Source organism: Caretta caretta, chromosome 11 (genome assembly GCF_965140235.1).
Source record: "Caretta caretta isolate rCarCar2 chromosome 11, rCarCar1.hap1, whole genome shotgun sequence".
NCBI classification, from domain to species: domain Eukaryota; kingdom Metazoa; phylum Chordata; order Testudines; family Cheloniidae; genus Caretta; species Caretta caretta.
In genome coordinates this window covers 29,784,444-29,809,502 of record NC_134216.1, presented here as the reverse complement: position 1 = coordinate 29,809,502, position 25,059 = coordinate 29,784,444, and the positions used below count along the sequence as shown (strand labels likewise).

Below are 25,059 nucleotides of genomic sequence, written 5' to 3'. Positions count from 1 at the left end.
GAAAGAATGAGTTAGTCCCAACAAAAAGGCCTACTGATATAATTCAAGGACTGTGTTAGGATCATGCCTATTAAACAAAAGTTGAGGACTGAAAATTAATTGGCAGAGAAAATGATGAGTGAATGGGCTATTCCACCCACCTCTCCCTTTTGGAGTCCTTAAACATAAAGATTGGCTACTGGAACCATCCTGGCTACCACCCCAACCCTTCCTGGGACCCTCTTCATCTTATTTGGGAGAGATGTCCTGACCAGACTGGGCCAAACCCAGAGACCCATATGACATCGCACCTCCATGGGCTCCAACTAAATCCCCAATACCACCTGGGATGTGAGACTTTGTTTGCCCCTCCCACCTCAGTGTCTCCTTTTCCTTCCTAACTCTCTTGTTCTTCCTTCTCTCTAATAAGGGTCTGGCTAAGCAGGCCAAAACTGCTGTGAGCATGTGGTCAGAAAGAGGCAGATAAAAGCAATGCCCTAAACAGCCCAATGCTGACACAAGTTTGCCAGGTCTCAGAGTGGCTGATAAGACCATGTGCTGTGCCTGTGTTTTTCCAGCTGTGAGGTTACAAGTGACAGCCTACAGCAAACATAGACGCTGCTATCTTTGCTATATTTTTCTCTCTCTTTATGTGTGTGTCTTGTTTTCTCTTCTAGGAAATGGGATCAAAATTTAACAGCAACAACTGTTCCAGTCCATCTCAACTAATTTCTACTCTTTCCCCCCAAAAGGACAGTTATTACCATCTTTAAAATAGTCTAAAAGGCTAACAAGGAGGTTTTTTCCTTCTGAAACCTCTCTCCAGCTAAAAAGATGTTAAAATTAAAGCCTTATTTAATACTCCACATTTCAAATGCTTTAAGTTGTTCTTCCTTTTTTCTCCCCTGTATTTTTAATAAAAGGTTTAAAGGATTTTTAAAGGTATTTGCACCATGTACTAAGCAGGCTGAGGCCTGTGTTACCAAGCCCCAAACCTTGTTTAAACGTTGGAGAGTGATGGAGTTATGTTAACCTTTGACTATTTTGGCCCATATATTTTCCATCTAAATTAATTCAACACGCCCTTCATGGCTTCCATTGGAATCGTTGGCTAGCACTAGTGTTTGTCCTGAAAATGCAGGAAAGACAGACAAGATGCAAGAAATGTGTTTTACTTAGGCTGCAGCCTTATTAAGTAACATATCTGGGAACTATCCAACAATAACTTGTACAGGTCATGATTCCTTCCTTAATTGTTTCCACCAGCTGGAGGGCTACTAATATAACTCCTCAGATGGGAGCTTTCAAACCTGAGTGGTGCTGCGAATCCGTGCACCAGGTCGCAATGCCTGGAATGGGAAGCCAGGCCCAGCCTGTGGGACAGAAGCTGCTGCCTTTAGATGACTGTGAGGCAGGCTCACTCTCAGTGATAGGTTAATCTGACCCTGGGCATAACAACCAATCTAGAATCTTCCCAGGATTCACCATTAGGGAAAAACTGTTACAGATGACTCCTGACCCTCCACACACTGTAGTCTATGTGGTGCATAACACATTGTATGCACCAGCATAGCAAGCTATGGTGCGAGATTCTGTCGGCTGTGTCACACCAGAACAAAGGACTCCAAAATATTTCCATAGGGATAAAAGGCAATGCAAAGTATTAACTGACTCCCTGTTCACAGCAAAATTTTACTGTTCTATCACCACAGATGATACTGCTGTGTTACTGCTCAATAATACACAAATAAATCTTTTTGGTCCTTTACCATGCACAGCTGGTGAAACCTGACTTTTGAAGTTTCCAGCAATCCCCTTGGGATTTGGCTTCACCATCCCTGTTAAAAAGGGACTGAAGGTTGACAGTTCTTCAAACAGTTTTCACTTGGGCATAGCATTGTCAGTTTTCAAGCTATTGCTTCTGTTTGATAGATGACAGATACAAGAGACCTTAACTACTGAAAATACCAACTCCTTATGAGCACCTACTGCAAAGATTTTGCCAGGATATAGATCCACATATAATAAAAGATTTACTATTTCCTGCTGTTACATAACTCAGGTTTGTTAATGATAAACCTGGCATGCGCTGCAACATAGTGAATATGAGCATCTGTTCTAATCAAAGACTCGTCAATGAACACAATTAACTGTGCTACCATATAGAGACGTACGTCAGTTAAGAAATTCAATCTGGCTGGTCTATGCAAGAGGTCATAACACTGTCTCTACAGCTTCTCACATCTACCTAAGTCATGTGACTGATTTTTGTTTAGAGATGAACAACATTATTAAGCATTCTAATTTCAACAATGGAAACCACCACCACCCAGCAAAAAAGGAGTGGTGAAAGCAAGACTGGTTCTGCACAGAAATGGAGAAGCTAATGTAATAAAGCTCACATTCCTGAATCATCTATCTAGTCAGGATGATTTTCCCCACTTCTTTGCCAGGATGTAGAGGCAAGGCACCAACAAAATTGCATCACTGTACTTACTACAGTTTTATTTTCTGTATTTCTCAAAGAAAGTCTCATGAAAAATTACAAATCAAAAGGAGAATACTAATACACTGGCATCACCCCATTAAAAAAGGGAACAAGACTTCTGATCCTTGTAATGCTCACTGCTTTTGCTGGTGGTCAGTGTCCATCTCAATGGAAAGCTTTAGGGTAGATCTACATTGGAGTTGGAAGATGATATTTCTAGTTCAAGACGACATCCTCGAGTTCTGTGATTGAGCTAGTATGCTAAAAATGGAAGTGTAGCCCTGGCAGTGGGAGGGGCTAACTTTCCTGAGTATGTAGCTAGGGTTTAGGATGGGATCATACTTGAGGCGGCTAGCCCTCCCACCACTCGCACTGCCATGGCTACACTTCGTGCTAGCAGGGTACATGCTTGCCTTGTGATGTCAAAGAGACATCTCCAGTGTAGGCATACCCTTAGTATTGTTACGCCTTTTTCCCATGCTCACATAATGAAATCTATAACTCATTACGTCATTGGAAAACACAAGACTAATTAGAAGGGAAGTGGTCAAGCTTTTAAGTTGACTGGCTGGTATCCCACCTCAAAGGTTCTACACCCACATTGTTTTATTGAAAGAAATGTGACTCAATCAGTTTTATTTTATTAAAATTCAAAACAGGAAAACAAACAAAGCTACTGTTAATAATATTAAACTAAACTCAAAGTATTAAAGCTATCAGATCAATTCAACAAATCAAACAAAGTTAGTCTCAATTTAGGATTGGAGTTAAATCATTACATACCAAAAAAAATCAATATTTATAGATTCTAAGAACTAGAGTCAATTCCTACACCGTGGCTAATCCTTTCCACCCTGACCCCAGAAGATGACATAATACAGACTTTAAGAGAATACTTTTCATAAACAGAAATTTAACTACTCTTATTTACCTGAAGTTACAGATGACAACTGAAACAGAAATGGAACCGAAACTGCCTTAGTTACACTGATGAATGATTTCTTCCAGTCAACAGATAGAGGATATCCTCCTGGATGTCTCTGCAGCATTCAGCTCTGTTGACCATAAGATTCTGCTGTGTCACGTGAGAGAGGTGGCTAGGGTCCAGGGTCAGACACTAAAATGGTTTAAGTCCCTCCTGGAGGGTTGCACCCAACAAGTAGTGATGGAAATTTGCACCTTCACATTAGGCCCCGCCCAGCTGGTGAGTGAGCAAATGGGGCCAGTGACAGTGGGGTTCCAGGAGGCTCCCTGCACACATGCGAGGCACAGGATACTAGATCCCTGTGGGTGAAAGACGCAGAGGGAGGGCAGTGCTCCCTGATTATACTGATGCATTTTTTTTCAAATTTCTGCATGCCAGATAAAATGGACATTTACTGACGACTAACAATTTAATGTGACATGAGCATTGCAGCACAGAAGAGATAACAATAGCCACTCTAGTATTAAAATCACTTTGTGGGGAAATGGAAGTATTTTTCTCCTCTATACAATGTCTAAACAATGTTCATGGATTTTGCAGGATGCAATAAATCAGTGCCTGCCATGGCTGTGCCTTCATTTTACTACACTTACCTAAAGGTTAAAGTGCACTCACTCCTTCTAAGCTACATTTAAGATACAATATTTTAAAAAGAAAATAAAAATGCTTCACTTGCACAGGGGACATAAATCACATGTGCTTAGGGAGCTGGGAATTAATATTTTTCCTGTTAAATATGTTCTACTTGCTGCAAGCATTGCTCGGATTTATGATACACTCAGAGATCACAATTTAGTGTGTCTAAGTTTTCTGGATCATCGCACAAGTCAGTCCCGCAGTGATTACTAACTCATGCTTATCACTTCAATACTTGTTCATGAAAAGACTGAAATACATGTATACATTGACCACATATGGTCAATTTTATGTATGCCTCTTAATCACTAAATGAAGGCTAGTCCCAGAGGGTTAAATACCACTGGATTAAAGGATGAACAAAATGTTTTTAAACAACATGACTGGTTTCCAGGCATTCACGTTATGTAAGGTAAAACAAAAGCTCCAAAAGACTAACTCATAATATTTAAACCTCTATGCTATCATTTCTCTCTGCTGTCTCACCAGGATTGTTCTGGCTATTCCCTACCCAGAAAAACAAGCCAAAACATCAGTCTTTTCTGATGGGGAAAAAAGTGAAGGGAATAACCTATACATGTACCTTGTATTAAGTGAAACGCAAAATGTTATATAATTCGCCTTGTTAGCATATTTATGCCTCAAACATTAAAATGCAAACACTGTTCAAAACGAAAAGCTTGCAATTCTGTAAGTAAAACACAAGAGAACAATAAAGACCCCAGTCTGCCAACTAGATACTACTGTTTTTGCATCTGCCTCTAGATAACAATATACTTTCACCAAATTATTTGCTTTTCATTACCTATCCTGTCAGGGTTCCCTCCGCACTCTGAACCCTAGGGTATAGATGTGGGGACCCGCATGAAAGACTCCCTAAACTGATTTTTATCAGCTTAGGTTAAAACCTTACCCAAGGCACAAATCCTTCCTTGTCCTTGGTTGGGTACTGCTGTCACCACCAAGTGAGTTAAACAAAGATTCAGAAAAAGGACCACTTGGAGTTCCTGTTTCCCTAAAATATCCCCCCAAGCCCTTCACCCCCTTTCCTGGGGAGGCTTGAGAATAATCTACCAACCAGATAGGTAAACAAGGTGATCACAAACCGGACCCTAAAAACCAATCAGGTTCTTAGCATCAGAATTTTATTATTAAAACAAATTAAAGAAGCACCTCTAAAATCAGGATGGAAGGTAATTTTACAGGGTAATCAGATTCAAAACACAGAGGATTCCCCTCTAGGCAAAACTTTAAAGTTACAAAAAACAGGTATAAACCTCCCTCTTAGCACAGGGAAAATTCACAAGCTAAAACAGAAGATACTCTAACGCATTTCCTTGCTATTACTTACTGTTTCTGAAAATTTAGATATATCATTCAGTAGGAGCTAGATTACTTGCTTGGTCTCTTTCTTTGTCTCCCGAGAGAACACACACAAAGAACCAAAGCAAAACCCTTCCCCCCACAGATTTGAAAGTATCTTCTCCCCTTATTGGTCCTTTTGGTCAGGTGCCAAACAGGTTATCTGAGCTTCTTAACCCTTTACAGGTAAAGGAGGGATTTTATTGCTACCCTTAGCTGCATGTTCATGATATACCCCATTATATATTTTGAGCAAAACAACTGAATGTGCAAAACACACACTTAATTGATGCTGATCTGGCTTGACTGACGTGAAAGTAATATAAAAACCCCAAAATTCAGGATTCAACTGTCCTGTCGTCCATGATTTTACTTTCACATTTTCCACTATTTTAATGCCACACACTGTGACATACCCTTCTTCACAAACATAGATTTGAGTTAAAAATCTGAAGTTTCAAGAAAATATTCTGAACCAGGAGATAAGGAACTAGATCAGCATTTTCATCTGCCACATTTCAGCCTTTTCTTCCTGTTTTGGGATCAAGCTATGGCCTTTGTATTTGAGATCAGTTATGCTGGCTAAGTTGGAGAATGTCCAAAACTTCTCTGAATCATTTTTTATTATTTTAATCCTTGTTTGTTATTGCTTAAACTAGTTTTCCACGGTGAATGCAACAAAGTGTTTTCAGCCTCTAATCTGTCAAGTCCTCCCAAAATCTCCTTCCATTGTTTTAGAAGTTTAGTACCTCACTGGAGAGTCCTTAAAATATTTGTGTAAAACATTTTCTATGTTTTGCATAGTTAAAGTTTTAAATCTACATATAGTAGTTGGATGCAAACAGAATCTTCTTGAGAGCTCCATCAGACAACCAGGAGGTTGATGTTAATTGTGATTTTTGAATTTTAACATGCTTTAGGACTGTGCTAGGTGTTACTTCTTTCAAATGATCTTTAAAACTATGCTATATGCCCATACATCAGAAGTTTATGATGACTGACAAGTTCTTTTATGTTTATTATTTGTTGTCTGGCCTCAGTTACATTTTTTTCCCTCTGTATTCTCGGATGGCATCTTCAGAAACTCAGATAATCTTATATGGTTTTCTTTTTAGATGTAGAAACAATAGCATTAATTAGGAATTCATTTTTTCTTCTAAGATTGTTTGTAACCATTATTGAGTTATTTCCTATGGCCCAACCATTTGCATTAAAATGGCAACACTGATCGTTCAAGTTCTTCCTTTAATTCTCCTGTACAACTCCACTGGCATCACTTAGTAGTAGATTTGTAAGTATAACTCTTCCTTACAGATTATATGCAGGCAAAGTGCACCAATCATTTCTTTAGAATGCTCATTCTTGGTCTTCAAAGTTTCAATGATCTTAGCAGTCTTAACAAGGTGAGGTCTTTGCCTTTCTGTAGTTTTTAAGGAATAATCACCAACTGCCCTTGCCAGTTTTGGCATGTTGAAAATGGAGAGATTACACATGAATGCTGCAGATCTTCGAAGGCCTGGAACCGGAACTTAAATCATCATCAAGGCCACAAGGGACCTGTGATTATCTAGTCTGACCTCCTGTATAACACAGGCCATAGAACTTTCCCAAAATAATTCCTACAGCGTATCTTGCAGAAAGACATCCAATATTGATTTAAAAATGGTCAGTGATGAGAATCCACCACAACCCTTGGTAATTGTTCCAATGGATAATTACTCTCATCATTAAAAATGTACGCCGTATTTCCAGTCTGAATTTGTTTAGCTTCAAATTTCAGCCATTGGATCATGTTATATTTTTCTCTACTAGATTTAAGAGACCATTCTTAAATACTTGTTCCCCGTGTAGATACTTATGGACAGTAAACAAGTCACCCCTTTATCTTCTCTTGGTTAAGGTAAATTGATTGAGCTCTTTGAGTCCTTCACTATAAGGTATACGCAAAAAGAAAAGGAGTACTTGTGGCACCTTAGAGACTAACCAATTTATTTGAGCATGAGCTTTCGTGAGCTACAGCTCACTTCATCGGATGCATACCGTGGATGAAGTGAGCTGTAGCTCACGAAAGCTCATGCTCAAATAAATTGGTTAGTCTCTAAGGTGCCACAAGTACTCCTTTTCTTTTTGCGAATACAGACTAACATGGCTGTTACTCTGAAAACTATAAGGTATGTTTTCTAATCCTTTAAATCATTCTTGTGGCTCTTCTCTGAGCCCTCTCCAATTTATTAATATCCTTCTTGAATTATGGGCACCAGAACTGGATACAATATTCCAGCAGCAGTTGCCCCAGTGCCAAATATACATATAAAATATATACATGTATCTAATTCCTACTTGAGATTTCCCTGGTTATGCATCCCAGGATCGTGTTAGCTCTTTTAGCTACAGCATCACAATGGGAGCTAATGCTCTCTGACTGTGTAAGGTTCTGGAGATGGCTGTGGGGATGTTCTAGACAGAGGTTGCACCAATTAAGAACATAAGCATGACCATACTGGGTCAGACCAATAGTCCATCTAGCCCAGGACCATATCTTCCAACAGTGGCCAGTGCCAGATGCTTCAGAGGGAATGAACAGAAACAGGGCAGCTTCCAAGTGATACATCCCGTTGTTCAGTCCCAGCAACCAGCAGTCTCAGGTTTCGGGACTCCCAGAGCATGGAGTTGTGTCCCTTACCATCCTAGCTAATAGCCAGGGATGGAGCTATCCATTATAAACTTATCTACATTCTTTTTTTAACCCAGTTATACTTGTGGCCTTCACAACATCCCCAGCAACAAGTTCCTTAGGTTGACTGTGCGTTGTGTTAAGAAGCACTTCCTTATGTTTGTTTTAAATCTGCTGCATATTTATTTAAATTAGATGACCCCTGATTCTTGTGTTATGTGAAGGCGTAAATAACACCTCCTTATTCACTTTCTCCACACCAGTCATGATTTTATAGTGTTCTATCATATCCCTCCCTTCATCATCTCTTTTTCCAAACTGAACAGGCCCAGTCTTTTTAATCACTCCTCATATGGAAGCTGTTCCATACCCCAGTCATTTCTGCTGCCCTGCTCTGTACCTTTTTCCATTTCTAATATACCTTTTTTGAGACAGGCTATTCAAGGTGTAGGCATACCATGGATTTCTATGGTGGCATTATGATATTTGCTGTCTTATTATCTATTCCTTTCCTAATGTTTCCTAACATTGTTAGCTTTTTGACTGCCGCTGCATATTGAGTGGATGTTTTCAGAGAACTATCCACAATGACTCCAAGGATTTATGAAGTTCCTTACAGCGTATGTGTCTCTCTGTGCTGAAATCAATAACAAACATTTAGCAGTTATTTTATCTGCAAATCTCCAAGTGTTTAACAAACTCTCCCACCCCTCCCCATCGTGCCTGAGTCTGTGCTGGAGATGGCAATTTGGATCAAAAAAATAGAAACAATGGGAAATAAAAAAAAAGATTAAAAACATAAATTGTAAGTTCCTTTTAAGCAACAATACGAATAGAGTAACCTTGAGGACAATACTTAGTACCTCACACATTTTAAAACAAGATTGGTACTTATATAAATTATACGCAGCTTTCAAATTTGTACTGTACTTCATTGATCACTTAAGCATTTTTTATTAGATAAGTATTTATATTTGAGAAAGCTCTTTGAGGGGATATCTAAATTTTCATCATTCAGAAAACATCAACAATGAAAAATATGCTGTTATAGTCTCACTTTTTTGATTAATATGTGACAGGTAGTTTGATTTCTGTGCTCTGTTTAAACATTTTCAAAATAACATTTAATAAGCTTTAAGAATGAATTCATGAACCAATTTCCTTCTAGGTGCCTACAAGTTTCAGATTCTGATTAAATGCTCACTTTGTAACAGTTTCAGTAGCTTATCAGTAAATTGCAGGATAATACTGCAATTTATAAAGGATATGGGCTCCTAAGCATACGCAGCAATTGAGGCCTCTGATGGAAATCCAATATAAGACTCAAACATTATTTCTCTCTAGCAACAATTTCTTGACGTTTCACTATTCCTATATGAACAGCAGATTTCTAAAAAAACATCTTTATTACAACAATGTTTCACACAAATAGGACAGTACTTCAGTCAATTTTGAAAATAAATGCTTTGGGGGCACTTCAAAAACTTGTACATCTTAATACTCTGGGGACTAGATACATATCAAATGATGATTTTCAGGTCCTTAACTATTAGAAATTACCCTCACGAGTCATGGCCACTCTTGAGCACCTTAGCTGGTTATTTATTTATTCCCCCCCCAAAAAATTTTGCACGATCTTTGAGAAGCTAGGTAATGCTAAGCTGACCTTCAAATACAAAAAAGAAGAACAGAAAAATGAATGCAGTATTAATCATTCAGTTACATCAACGTAAACTTAGAGTAACTCCTTAACTTCAATGGCTCTACTCCAGATTTACAGCACTAATAGCAAAATTTGGCCCCAAACACTTCAGAAGTAGGCATCTGAGATAGGGTTGAGGAACCTGGTAGAACCACATGGAATTGCTTTGCAGCTTTCTTTGAATAATCCAAAAATGTTGGCAACCTATTTTTTCACGTTCCGAAAGCATTTCCTAAGCATAAGCTTTTATGCACAATTCAAACATGTACTGTGAGGTAAAGAACAGAATTGAGAGATGAGTAAAAATTACACAAAAGCATTTCAAGGACAAAAAGGATTACATCCTCTGCAATATGAGTGTCACATCATGAGACCACCAAATATTATTGTGATGTGCTAGATATGATTACATACTCAGACTCTATTAGTCCTTTCAGTAAAGGCAATCACAGTTCAACACTTTCCAAATGCACTAACCTTAGCCAGAAGGTAATAGAAATAGACCATCTTTAAAAAGTGACAGACTAGGATTTAGCAGATGGAATAAAGAAATGGAAAATCTGCCTCATTTATTTTGCTTCTGTCTCACAAATGAGTGGGTGGATGGAAAAGTACCTGTCAAAGGGTTATATTTCCCTGCATGACAGGAAGGAATTACAGTAAATTCATAATTCAGCTATTAGCTGAAGAGTGAGATGGATTTACAGAGCTGCCACACAAAGACCACCAACTTGGATTTTCTCCTGATAATTCATAACTTAAAAATTACAGATGTGAGACACATAAATAAGGCCATTTAAGTCCATTTCCCTGTGCATCTTCCAGTATTCTATCCATTCTGGTTACAGCCTTTAGAACATAAAAGGTATACTGATATGTACTGGTCTGCACAGAGGTTCACAAGATACATATGTTTGTACTTAGCACTTCCTATGCTCTTTTACCCCCACCCGCTCATAATTAGAATCCTGCCTCCCCCTTCCCAGAGGAGAAAACTCATCTAATTTTTCTATTCCTCCCTATTTAAGTGGGACAACTTTCCCACCTATTCCCATCACCTCTTCTCAAACACTGGCCTAGTCTAGCTTTCTATAACAGCATTGTGCCAAGAGCAACTGTGAGAAGTCTTCTGTTTTGTTTGTATTCTCTATTTTTTGGATCATAAAGCTCTTCTCTGATGTGTGTGTTTGGCTACAGTTATTACTCAATATATGTTTAAGTAGGTAAAAATACCCCTTAAGTTAAAGCTGTTGCTCTTATAAGCAATATCTGGTCTTTTAAAGAATTATGGCTTTTAAGGTGAACTATACTGAGGAACTCCTATAGCGCCCATACTTTTAAAGTGATAATGTTTTAAATTCTTATGAAAAAGTATGGAAATTTTTAAAATATGCTAAAATGTTATAGCCCTTAGTTTGTTCAGATAATAACTAAATTGTAAGATGGTGGTAATAAAATCTTAATATATATTTCCAGAGGTTTGCACAGTTCAGATAAGATGCATGAGAACTAGATAGTGGTTTAGTTTAATTCAATTTTGAAGCAACAATTCTCAAACACCATTTGATAAGGCGCCACATGAAAGTTTACTGACGAAAGCAAAAAGACACAGAGAATGAAACAGTTCTATGACAATTTGATAAACACCAGTGGCTATAAATGGCTTCATGGTCACTGGAAAGTTGTTGTTTCTGGGTTTCATTGGTAGTTGTAATTTATAATATATACAGGCCTATGTTAGAGTAAGAAATGTAGGGTACATTCTGACACTTATTTGTAATGCAGTTACACTCAGGCCACAGTCAGATCAAGATGCCATTGTACTAGGCACTGTGCAAGCATATAGAAAGTCACTGTCCCTGCTTCAAAAAACATACAACCTATTTGACCGTAAACATAAAGGGAGGGGCAGAGAGAACATACTCTTGCAATGCTACAAAGGACAACTTCCTCTCTTATGTTCCCCAGGTGACAAGAAAGGGCTGAGGGGCCCAGAAATAACTGTCTGGTTGTCCCTTCTCCTGATCCTTCGAAGGACTGAAAACCCACAGTTCCTACTCCCTCCCCTGTAACATTCATGCCTACAAGCAACACATAGAAGATATTTCTCCACTCCTCTCAGAGACATATAATCCTATGGAAGATTAAAGCTACTTTAGAAGAAGAAGAAAAATAAACTATGCGCTACCCTGAAGACAGCGCACTGACATCTCACATATTACTACCCAGCCCAACAATTCAATAGCCTGCAGAGCATGGACACTACAGCAGTACTTGGAGCTTGGTGCATACAGCAACAAAAATAAAATATCTACAATTTTTATGACATAAATGCAGATCTACAAGCTCTCTCATCACCTCAAATTAGGAAAGATATTAATACTCTGGAGAAAGTGCCAGAGAGTAAAAAGTGCAAGTGGCCAGTACTAGAGAATTTCAATAGCTTCTGGGTGAGCAATAATAAATTAGTCAGAAATCACATTTTGATAAAATGTCACCATCCAGTTCTTGACCTGCAACTCAAGCCATAGCAGTTTATAAAGGAAATAAAGAGTGGGTACTTGCCCTATTGTAACTGTGGCTCTTTGAGAACCCACTTTTGAGAACCCACTTCAGGGGTGTATGTACTTTATGTGAGTGAGACTGGAATCTTTTTGAGTGGCGGTGTCTGTAGGGGCTGCCCCTGCACCCTGTATGCCCTCTAGCACTCCACCACCAAGGGCTTAAAGGGTGGTGAGGCTGCATCTGCTTGCCAGTGCCTTAGCTAACACAAAACCAAGCAGTCAAGGACTCCACAGTAGCATGGAAGGAAGATTGGTCGGGGAATACATGTGGATGCCATCTCAAAAAGCCACAGTTGCTATAGATTAAGTAACCATTCTTTCTTCCACATAGATTCCACTTCCGGAGACTCACAAGCAGTAACTTGTGTCCTGTGGTGCTCACAGTCTACTAGAATAATGACTGCAAGACAGTTCTACCGACACAGGCGTCTGATCTCGAGCCCTCCAACAGAGAATAGTGCAGGGTGAAGGTGTGAATGGAACTCCAAGCAGCAATTTTGCAAACATTTTTTGAATTAGAATGCCTCAAGAGATGCAACAGAGGCTGCCTGGACTCTGGTGGAATGAGCCCTAACTTGCACAGGTGGGTCTAACTAGACCTGCTCATACCATGTCTCAACAGTCTGAAACCAGTTTGATAGGTTGCCCTTTCATTCTGTTGAGAAATGTTAGAAACAGTCTAGGACAGGGGCACTGTTCCCTCTAAGCTGTGTGTGTACACACACAGATCCTAAACCCCACACACACAGCGAAACACAGCACTCACAAAAATTTGCGCAGAAGACAATTTTGCGCACACGGCCTGTCAAAAATTAGAGTGAATATTGGACAGGGGTTGTTAATCTGTTTCTTTCTGAACCCCACCCCCCCAACATGTTATAAAAACTGCATGGCCTAGCTAGCCACAACAACTGTTTTTCTGCATATAAAAGGCAGGACCAGCGTTAGGGAGTAGCAAACAGAGCAACTGCCCCAGGCCACACACCACAGGGGGCCCCATGAAGCTAAGTTACTCAGGCTTCAGCTTCAGCCCAAGGTGGCAGGGCTCAGGGTCCCGGGCTTCAGCTCCATTAAGTGGTGCTTTGGTTTTCTGCCCTGGGCCTCAACAAGTCTCATGGCAGCTCTGCTTGGTGGACCTCCTGAAACCTCCTCAAGTCCCACCCGGGGGGCCCAGACCCCTGGTTGAGAATGACTGGTCTTGGAGATTTCCTGAAGAGCTTTGTTCAGTAAATAGTGAGAGAGGCACCTGGCAACATCCAAGGTATAAAGCATGGCTTGTCACCCAACTACAGTGAGGTTTGTGGAAGAAGACAAATAGGTGAATCATCATATTAAGATGAAAATCAGAAACCACTTTAGGTAAGAACCTTGGGTGAGGTCTCAAAGTCACTTTGTCCTTCTGGAAAACAGCATGGGAAGATCCCAACATCAGGGAGCTGAATCTCCCCTATTCTTCTGGCCAATGTAATGGCGATTAAAAGGGCAATTTTAATAGACAGTTGGTAGAAAGGAGAATATGCCAGCAGTTCAAAGGGAGAACCCATCAGATATGTTAAAACAATACTGAGATTCCAGCAGGAGGGTGGGTATCTCTGATTGGTGGGAAGACTTGAATAAGCCCCATAAGGAATCTAGTCATGGCTGGATGGAAGAAAGCAGGGGGGCTTCCACCAGAGGGTGTTGAGCACAGATAGTCTCCCTCTGATGGCACTAATGGAGACACCTGAGTGTCCTAAGGTGAGCAGGTAGTAGAGAGTGATGACAAGCAGAGCCCCCACAGGGGACAGCCAATTCTCTACAGCTTAGATGAAGAATATCTTCCATTTGGTAGCATATGTGGGTTTAGTGGAGTCTTGCTGCTCTATGCTACAATATTTGGAACTGTCAAGGAGGAGGATCTATCTGTAGATGTTAGCCAGCCAGCATCCAGGCAGTCAGAGGGAGGGAAGAAGAGTCCAGCTGCAAAACTCACCCCTTCAATTGTATGATCATATTTGGATATGTTGATTGGAGGCTATACTAACAAGTTCATGAGGTCACAGTACCAGAACTACCTGGGCCATGCTGGGGCTATCAATATTATCGGGGCTGCATCCTGTCTGATCTTCCCAAGCACTCTCAGTATCAGGAGAATAGAGGGTAGGCATACATGACCCTCAGTGATCACAGAATGAGAAAGGACCTGAGAGAAAGCCATGACCAAGTTCCCCAATGGAGCAGAATCTGTGGTATTTCTTGTTTAGGTCTATTGTCCAATACCCCCACTTGCACAAGATGTCTTAAATCCTAGAAAGACCATTTATGGTTGTCTGAATATTGTCAGCAAGAACTTGTAGGTAGTACACATAGCATTCTGTAGACCAGGAATGTGAAGGGTTGGTTACTCATGTGGCTTGATGATTGATACACTGGTCCTAACGATTGATTGTTTCCTGATGCGGTGGCAATGAGTATGCCTCTCCCTGTTTGTTGACACAGTATATTGTTGTAGTATTGTCACTAAGCACTTGTACTGTGTCACCCTGAAGTAACAGGAAGAAACACATGCACGCCAGTGGAATAGCATTCAATTCTACATCATTTATGTGGACATTTGACTCCTGGGGAGACCAGAGGCTGTGACTCTGAAGGTGGCCCACATGAGCTCCCCATCCCACTCTTGATGCATCTGTTAGGAGTATCATGCTCGGATGGAGTCATTCAAGGGGGAAGGAGAAGGCAGATAAGGTGATCATCAGCTATCCAGACTTCTCCCCAAAACATGCTTCTGCATAGGGAGTTAATAGCTTTGCTCAAATTTCACTTCTCAGAGACACAAAAACAAGGGCAATTAGGAGTAAAACTTGCTATTTCACTGCAAGAGTAATAAGCTGTCAAATCAGCCCATCAAAGCAAATGGTAAAATCTATGTCAGTTTAACCTTAGAACTGAAAAACCAAAGAGATGTTATTAATTAGGGCCTCAATTATACCTATGCTTATTTAACATTAACATAAAATGGTGTGATATGTCCTCCCACTTCTAAATACCATTTTTATTTACTTTAACTTAACATGCCACTATTTTGGTGTGACACGCAAAATGTGTGCACTCCTCTTGCTACTCTGAGTTTTCTATCGAAGATTATTCCCCAAGCAGAGCCATTCCCAATGATCTAATCATGATATTACTAGTTCGGTTGCAGTAGAAACACTCAAAAGGCAACCAAATGTGCTTCTACTTTTTAATATCACATTTTAAAGCAGTTTTATTTCCAACTATGCTGAAGCCCATATATTAAAGGAAAACTTTTCATTTTTAAAGATCTTCTCAAATAAATGTCTGTAAGAATTTAAAAAGTGAAAAGTCTCAAAATATAAAACACGTTAAAAAAATTGAGTGCTACATTGTTTCCCTGATACTTTTCTCATGAGTCCAACTATCTCATATTTTTTTCTTAATATAATTGGAATTCTATATTTTCCTTCACACAGGTTTTTGTTTTGCTTTAGTTTTTTTTTTTTTAAAAAAAAGGAAATAAAGTTCTTCCTTTCAACCTAATATACTAGATTTTTATATGATGCAATATCTGGCATGTCAGTATCAATGAGATGATAGAGAATGCTGAAAACAGTTGAAATGAAGATTCTTCAAATGTTCACTGGAATTCTTGACATTAAAACAGCACAGTAGCTTTAGTAATTTACACTCACTCTCTCAACTAAGGATTTTTTTTACTTTATTCATTATAATTAGATTATTAAAATAGGATGAAATAGGATGAGTTTAATAGGTAGAAGTCCTCCATGGGCCTAATCCTATAAACCACCCATTTATCTAAATCTTAATCAATAAGATTTCTTTGTGCCGGGAGACTACAGGACTGGCCCCTGTGTTCACAGTACTTTTCAAGAGCGTATTGAGAATATTTTACCATAAAAAAAGCAAAAACTGAGTTTAGGCAGATGGGTATTGAATTTCCATTTAAACTCAAGCTATAGAAACAATAAGCACTAAGAAAGGCCTTTGCTGTTCATTCTGTCATGTTAGTATCAACAAATGCACGGGACTAAGAGTCTAATATGAACCACGAAGGATTAGTTTTCGAGCTCTTCACAACTGAAGGGGAAAACACAGCTCCCCCATATGATATTTTTATTATTTCTAAAGTGATCTCTTCTCCTTGGTAATGACTGTCTGGAAGTCAATTTTATAAAAAAAGAAAGCAGCTTCAGAAAACTTACTGTGTTACAGGGCTGCTTAAGGTTTTGAAATTCAGATATATTATGTAATCATATCCTCTGTGCTGACATGTAAACTCACTTTGGAAATAAAAAAGGGTAGATGCAAAATGGAAGAAAGGCTGTATAGTATTCTAAATATAAATTCACAGTGTTTGAAATTCACCCCTGTGCTGATCCTCTGTCGAGAGTGAGGTTCACCCTTACGGAATTAAGGCATCAGAACTAAAAATAAAATGTTTTGATACTGTGAATTTGAAAGTAGAGTCAGATTTTAGGTTTTAAAAAAGCAGTTCTCTAGGCAAACAATAGTTTACTTAATGGCAACAGAGAAGATCCTTGTCTAAAGAGAGAAACACCAGAATAACAGAAAGGCATTATGTAACGTGAACAGGTGCATACAGTACATTGTTGCATATGCCTTAAATTTGACTTTTGGAATCAACCATATGCCAGGATAGATGTGGCAACAAATTCAACACGTTGTCATTATAATATTGGAATGTTCAGTAATCTGAACACTAAAAATTAAATTTCAAATCAGTTTGAATAAAATAAGCTAAAATATTTTAATAGACGGTTTTGCCATTACAACAAAAAGATAATGGCCCCTATCATTCCATCAACTATCAGACAGGATGAGGCTTGGACAGAGAAGGATGGAAAGGTTTGGACTCTGTGGTTAAAACTATGCCCTGCTTTCTTCCTGCAATCCCACAGAAGAATTTGCATGGGAATAAGGTTCTGTGGGAAACCTGCTATCTGGAAGTGGGATGGGGGGCTTCTTTCCTAAATTGCTGACACCCACACCTAGATTAAATGAAGCTGCAAAAAACACAATCCCAATCCCTTGCTTGCAACTCCTTCAGAAAAACCCTTGCTCACTTTTAAGGCAACTGTTCTCCGAGAACACTTCCCACATTGTGGGAACTTAAAAGGGGGAAGTAATGTTGGCCGGAGTAGCAACAGAGACAAATGCTAGGGAATAAGAAATTTTACTCCCTTGCATATCCTCAATCATGCAATCACTGTGGTAAATAACATGTAGTAAAAAGCAGTCCCTTCTACATGTACATTTTGAGATACGGGGCATATTCCTGATTCCACTGCATTCAATAAAGTCATTTTGCTACTGAATTCAATGAGGCCGGGATCAGGACAATTAGGATTATCAGTGAATCATTGCTTCTCATGTGTTCATTTGACATAGCAAAAATGTTCCATCCTTCATTACATTTAAAATGAAACATTAAACTACTAACCTTCACCTCATATTTATTATCACTGAAGAATAGTAATGGCATTAACGGACTTATCATATATATGAAACATGACCAACATCAAAAATAAAGGTTTTGAACTTACACTAAATACAGATTTGGAATGAAACGTTGATGCTAATCAATTAAAATTACTGATCTATCATAAACGTATATTTTTAAAAGGTTAGGCTTTCTGTATTCTTTTTAACAGGAAAACTTGCACACTTTCCACCTTTCTTTACTGGATAATCAATAAACTCCTTAGCCAACGGTCATAATCATACAGCTAAGGGTAGCCTAGAATTCCTCCTTACCTGTAAGGGGTTAAGAAGCTCAAATAACCTGGTTGGCACCTGACCAAAAGGACCAATGGGGAAAGAAGATACTTTCAAATCTTGGGAGGGGGGGGAGGTTTTGTTTGGGCTTCTTGTTTGTGTGTTCTCTAGGGAAGCAGAGAAGCATCAGGTCAGAAAAACTCCTTCTCTTAAAATCATCCTAAAATGAGTCTCAATATTGCAAAAAGCGTAAGTAAATAAGGCAAGGCACATTAGATTATCTTTTGTTTTCAGCTTGTGAATTTTCCCTTTGCTAGAGGGAGGCTTATTCCTGTTTTCTGTAACTTTGAAACTAAGCCTAGAGGGATCTCCTCTGTGTTTGTGAATCTTTTGTTACCCTGTAAAGTTATCTTCCATCCTGATTTTACAGAGGTGATTCTTTCATCTTTTCTTTAAATAAAATTTTTCTTTTAAGAACCTGATTGATTTTTCAGTGTCCTATAGACCCAAGGGGTTGGGTCTGTGCTCACCTTGTTTACCTATCTGGTTGGTAGATTATTCTCAAGCCTTCCCCAGGAAAGGGGGTGAAGGGCTTGGGGGGATTATTTTGGGGGAGATAGGGCTCCAAGTGGCCCTCCCTGAAGGTTTGTTTAAATCACTTGGTGGTGGCAGCATACCATCCAAGGACAAAGAACTTTGTGCCTTGGGGAAGTTTTTAACCTAAGCTAGTAGAAATAAGCTTAGGGGGTCTTTCATGCAGGTCCCCGCATCTGTACCCTAGAGTTCAGAGTGGGGAAGGAACCCTGACACCAATCAAGTAAGGACTTCTATGAAAGCACAGATGATAGTATTAAGGACAACCCACCAAGATACAGGTCAAGAAGTCTGGTGGGCTTTAAATTGAGGGAAGGTTCTGAAAGTTTGAGAGGGGTTCAATGGAACCATGTTTTGGGAACCTGCATGTCACTCAGAGATAATTTCATGGAAGGAGGAGTGAAGTCCATGCCTGTTGATCCTACAGAAGGCATCAAGAACAGCAATGTTTAAACAGGGACCATAAAGGGAATCATCTCAGACATTCCAGTATACCTACTTACACTAGCACTGTGTGTCTTCCTACACTCCCTTAGGGTGATCATTGTTCAGCAAGGCACAAAATGTCATTTTGTTCTAGGTGAGTATATTAGGCTGAGATTTAGGGACCAGTTCACCCAAGAGTGTTGTCTGCCAGAAGGCCATTTCTTGCCTGAAGGCACTGGTCCTACACTACATGAGAGAAGAAGTAATTAGAATAAACCCCCAGATGATACACTGCTGGCAAGGAAAGCGGCCCAAAACCCACAGCAGAAAAAGCTCTAGCCAGGCTGAGTCCTGTGAAGGAAAAGTGGCAGGCTGTTTCTTCACAGCCCCCATCCACCTGCAGGTATGTCCTCTTGCATTACTAGTGGTATTATAGCCACTAATGTAGCTGGCAGTAGAGCCGCTGCCTTTCACCTTTTTCCTCCTTTCTGCTGTTACATTACATTCAGCAAATTTTAGCAAGCGTGTGTGTTAGTGGGAATGGCATTTCTCCAAGGCCACCTCATACATTCACTGCTACATGGGTCAACGCCAACCTATACAGAAGTACATCCTCCTCTTCCTACCATGAAACCATTACTAACAAAGTAGGCAGTGACACAGGAAACTGCTATTTTCCTTTGGTGTCCTACTTGCACGTTGGGGCTCCATGTGATACAGGCACACCTAAAAGCTGGGTGAGTAACGTGAACGTTGACTTTAGACGTGGCCTCTGGGGAGACGTATGTTAGTAACTGGGTAGCATTTTGTTGCAATTGTGATTCAGAATATACAGAATATATTCCAGATTATAATTTTACTATAGGAATGTTTGTAATATACAGTGATGTTGTTGGTAGTTTTTCCTGGTTCTAGGGGTTGTTTGGCAGGAAGATTTTAATCCTTCTAGATGGGAATTGTTGTTCCTCTCTTCTGTATGGACTGATCATGGTAGATGCTATACAGATGCAATGCCCTTTGTTCAGCAACTCTAAAGATCAGCATCATCAAGAGGGTTGAGTTGAACAGCTAAGGGAAGCGCTTAAGCAACTGTTAAAAATAAAGGAGCAAGCAGAAACCTAGCTGTAGCAGTAGGTTATGACTGAGCTGAAATACTGCCCTATTGAAGTCAATGGGAATTTTGTCATTGATTTCAGTGATGCCAGGAATCTTAATGCTTGTTTGAGCTGTAGATTAGCAGATCACTTTTAAAGTAGATAGAAGGAATATTTTGTAGGGTTGAAATCGGGAGGCAGGGATGATTGGTTTGTTTTTGGCCACTTGTTTCTCTACTGAACTTTAAAATTAAAAAGAGTAGTTTTTATATAACCCTTACCTGGTTCTTCAAGGAGATATCCCAACTTCTCACAATAATGGAAGGTGGGAAGCAGGGCACTTAGTCATCATAATTTACATCATATTAGTTTGGAATACCACTGGAATAACAGAGATACTCTTCTATTTAAGATACACTCATTATAGTAAACATACATCAAGCTGCACCTGCTGTCCAAATTTGGAGGAAAAATTCCTGCTTCAGACCATATCTGCTGGGAAGCCTATGAAAGCACATATTGCTAGTGCAGACAGAGAAATCGGTCCACTTTTGTCCTAACCCATTTTGTTTCCCTGGAACTGCTGTGGAACATTTTTGTGTTGAGGAAATACAGTCACTCTTCCAAAGGAGTTTGGATACTACAGTTTCTGCGTCTTTGTTATGATTCAACTGTGACCATTAGATGACACTGCAGAAGTGACATCTATATGAATACAAGTCATAGCAACATTATTATTATATTTTCAAAAGAGGATCCTCTCCCTTAAAGCTATGCTTTTAAGGCCAAATGTGTGGGCTGATGCTGTCCCCAAATCAAAGCAGAAAGGGAGTTCCTCATTAGCCTCAATTTACCATATGAAGGCGGTAGGGTCTGTTGCCAAATCTACTCCCCTTATTGAAAATATTACATCAGAAACTTCCTTAGTGCGAGGAAGAGCTCACAGTGGTGAAAAGTGATCCAAGGATCTCAGTTAAACTTACAATGAACACACCATTAAAAAAGGCCAGTAAATGGATCCAATAAATAAAAACGTCAGCGTGCAGTATTTAAGGCTATGCGTTGTGGGGGGAACCCAAATGATGTGAAAGAAGCTAAGTGGTGTTTGCTGGTCTCAGAGATCACAGAAGCCTCTCTGTGTGAAAACCATGTGGTCAGAGGGTGACCACTTCTCCACAGCATCATCAGCCCAGAAACCCAGGCAAAATAATAGTGGATGAGTTAGTGTTACCCTACACAGGTAGCACCTTCCACTATAAGAACTGATCTCCCAAGGAAAGATTCAGGAGCAATCACAAGACAAGTGAGCCTAGGAACTAGTGCATAGGAAAGGATGTCCATGTGCACAGCCCTGGCTTCTGCCAGGTATCCTGAGATCCATGGGGTTTCCAGAGATTTATGGGGGTAAGCCTTCTTCAAGGTCTGTGTGTGGGCAAATCCTGCCTCCCATCCCCCCCAAAAAATCAGAACAGTCTGAGTGGGAACTCTGAGCTTTTCCCAGGTAGATGACAATCTGGTCCTTAGAGAAGATCAGAACTGGTATGTTTAAAAAGAAGGTGACATGGCAGTTGATAAAATTTAAACAAGTTTTCATTTTAAATTGCAGTATATTTTGGGAAGAGATGGTAGGAAGGAAAGGAAGGAAAAAACTGGAGAAGGATTTTTTTTTAAATGTAAAAGGTAATAGAGAAACTTTCTAATTTTCACTTTATTTCCACTAGATTCAGTTTATTGTTCAATCCAGAAACATGTGGTAAATCCCTACAAGTAATATGTTTGGCACCAGAAACTAGACTAGACTGCCTTTTTATTTCAGTTTTTTATTTGTATCACTTGTATTTTTCTTCTCTCTAGATCAGATTCATGGTAAAAACTGTTCACAGTGCAGATGCCAAATGTATTTTGTATGAAATCAGGCCCCCACCTTCTTCTTTCTTAGTCCTCTTACAGTACCATCCTTTTCCCATTTAATTTCTCAAAGCTTGCTTTCCCTGCTGCACTCCACTGTTTCTTCTACATTCTCAGACTCTAATCGTTTAATTCTGCTTCATCTCTCACCAGTTAATTCAAGAATTGGGTTGCTTTCTCTCTGAGCTTCTCCTCTTCTATCTTCTGTTCACATTCTCTCTATTGTACTCTAAGCGCTTTCATTTTTTTCATGCTTTATCCATATATTATTTTTCACTTCGTTTATCACACTTTTGTCTACTTCTATACATCTAGCTCCTGATCTAAAAATTCATGTGAGTTAGGGTTTGCAGAATAAGATCCTACTCCCAGCAGCTGATTTTGATAACATGAAGACCATCTTAAGACTAGAATATTTACAAAAAGTGAATTAAAAAGGGGGTGAAAACACAGTCTAAGCAAGTTTAAAATTTCTAATTATTATTTGCAGAATTCTTTTCCCAATATCACCAATCTCTAATAAATAGCATATGCGTAGTAGTTCTGTTTATATAAACATTCTGAGTCTCAGTTCTTAAGATTTTACACAAGCAAAACACTCACTAATGTTAGCAGGAGTTTTAGTTGAATAAGGATAGAGAACCTAATTCTGCTCTCACTGACTTCAGTGAAAGCTGAACTGAATTTATTCAAGGACTGCGAGCTTAGTCCCTCTGGCTTCTATCCTGCCACAACCTCTGTGCACGTTGACTCTTGTCCAAATGCTCATGGCCCTATATTATTCAATATTCCATCCTCAAAAAACTGGTATTTTTTGGACCCAAAGGTGGTGTATTCAAATTACATTACTGCTGACAATGTTCAGGATTAGAACAGTATGTTTGGATTAAAAATACAGTTAGTGGCATAAATTCTTCATAAAATATACTCCCTTGTTTATGCACACAGTGTACTTTTCCCCTTTAGAAGGAATCTAATATCAAAAGTTTCTCTTTATTTTAAATATTTCCCCCCTATTACATTTGGGTAGTTCAAAAATATTTAAAAACAAAAATATGAACTGAAAAAATAGTAAATAGAATATTTTCCTAAATGTATTATCTCTAAATATTCTCCCATTGAAGCCATGCTTATCAGCATGCATGCAAGCATACTGGTGAGTCTGTCCACTAGTAACTCCAACACAATCATGCATGTACCTTGCAGCAAACATAAAATACATTATTCTACAGTAAAGACTGCAAAGAGAACAGACCTGCATGCATCTGTCATTTATTTTCTACTTTCCAAAAGGCCCGATACAGGCACAACTGAGCAGCTGAATCAATTTCTACAGATATTTACTGTTATTGTATTAGCTTACCAACCATCTTGGGCACGCAGATGCATATTTATAAAACATACATTTTAGTTTTCAAAACAATCTCTCAAATAATATGTAGTTCATATGAAAATAGGTGTACAGTAACCTTGTATTCATTAATGACATTCTACGACAACAGAATAAAAGCCATTGTAAAAATCTATTTCGCTTTTGGAAAAAGCAACACAATTATAAACTATATACAAACATAATTTTTGCTGGGTGGTTGTTTTTGTTTTGTTTTTTTTAACTCACCAGTTGTTTCCACAATGCCCTCTAGGATGACGACAATCTCAAACTGTTCAGTTTGCATGCTTCGCTGAGAGAGGTCATAGAAGGGGCTTTTGGCATCAATCACATGGCAGATTGTAAGCGGGGAAACAAGAAAAAGTTGATCTGCCCCTGTGCTAAAACCTACATCCAGTTCAAGTTGATCGAGAGGGAGGAACTCACCCTCAGGTGTCTGCCGAGACTAGACAAGCATGCAGAAAAAAAAAGAGAAGAAATCACCGCTAGTACAGCAATTTTCGAGACAGCCTGAAAGCAATTCACATCATTGCCAACACTTTGCATTATCAATCATCTGAGACAAAATCCAAACAAATCATTACGCTGCTATGTTACAGAAAACCAGGCAGAAACCCAATGTTGTTCATATAGAACATGCATGAATTATTTACAATATACATCTAACTATAATTACAGCTCACTAACTCAAGAGCTTTGGAAAAATGCCTGGCCCCAAAATGTCTGTTCACACAAATTACAGAAGTGGGTGTACAGCAGTGGTGGTTCTGCCACCAGGACACTGCCACACTGAAAAGTCAGGAAATAAAATCAGAGTAAAATAAATGTGCCTTTAATCTAATTCTGCAGCTCATTCACAGCCCTAATTTTACAGAACAGCTCAGTCAAATGAAGTATTCGTGTAGGGGCAGCTCCTCCCATAGCTCAGACTACAGAGTGTAAATGTGCATGTTTGACTAGGGGGCCCCAGAGAAAAGCAGCAAGAGTTCATTGAAAAGCCACAAAAACAGGTGAAAGGAAATTTGAAGAGTACCCTTAATTAGAGCCCTGCTACTATTAGGCAAGTGGTTGCAATCAAGTCCATGGGACTAGTCACATGTAAGGGACTACTCCCTGAAAGTCAGGGTGGCAGATTCAGGCCATTAATAAGTATCTGTGCAGCCAGAGTGTGTTACATTGCCCTTCCTACAAGTTTAACCTATTACCAACTGGTGTATATATGTTAAAGTGTAATAGAAAACCACTGCATGCTACAGAATGTATCCGAGAAGACCAAAGAGTCAGAAGTCCACTTACAGGCCTATTATAATAAACTTATTTCATACATCTACTGCATTTAAACATATTAATGGGTTGCTCAACAAAATATAGGTGTATGGAAGCTGATTAACAATGATTAATGGCAGTGTAAAAGTGAGTAGAAAACATATTTTAAAGTATTCCCTTAGAAGTTTTTACTCTATAACTACATACTCAGTGTGCATAACTGCATAATCACAG

General features: G+C 39.2%; 1 protein-coding gene across 4 annotated transcripts in view; it reads right to left on the bottom strand.

The window, feature by feature from the left end:
- KCNJ3 (potassium inwardly rectifying channel subfamily J member 3) overlaps positions 1-25,059 on the bottom strand; it is a 298,653-nt gene that overhangs the window by 258,043 nt on the left and 15,551 nt on the right. For 3 of the 4 annotated variants that reach the window (XM_075117834.1, XM_075117835.1, XM_075117833.1), the window contains exon 2: positions 23,788-24,004. The exons of the other annotated variant lie outside the window; for it this stretch is intronic. In XM_075117834.1, the coding sequence (XP_074973935.1) occupies positions 23,788-24,004 (217 nt within the window). The remainder of the gene's footprint in view (positions 1-23,787; positions 24,005-25,059) is intronic. 4 annotated transcript variants of the gene reach the window in all.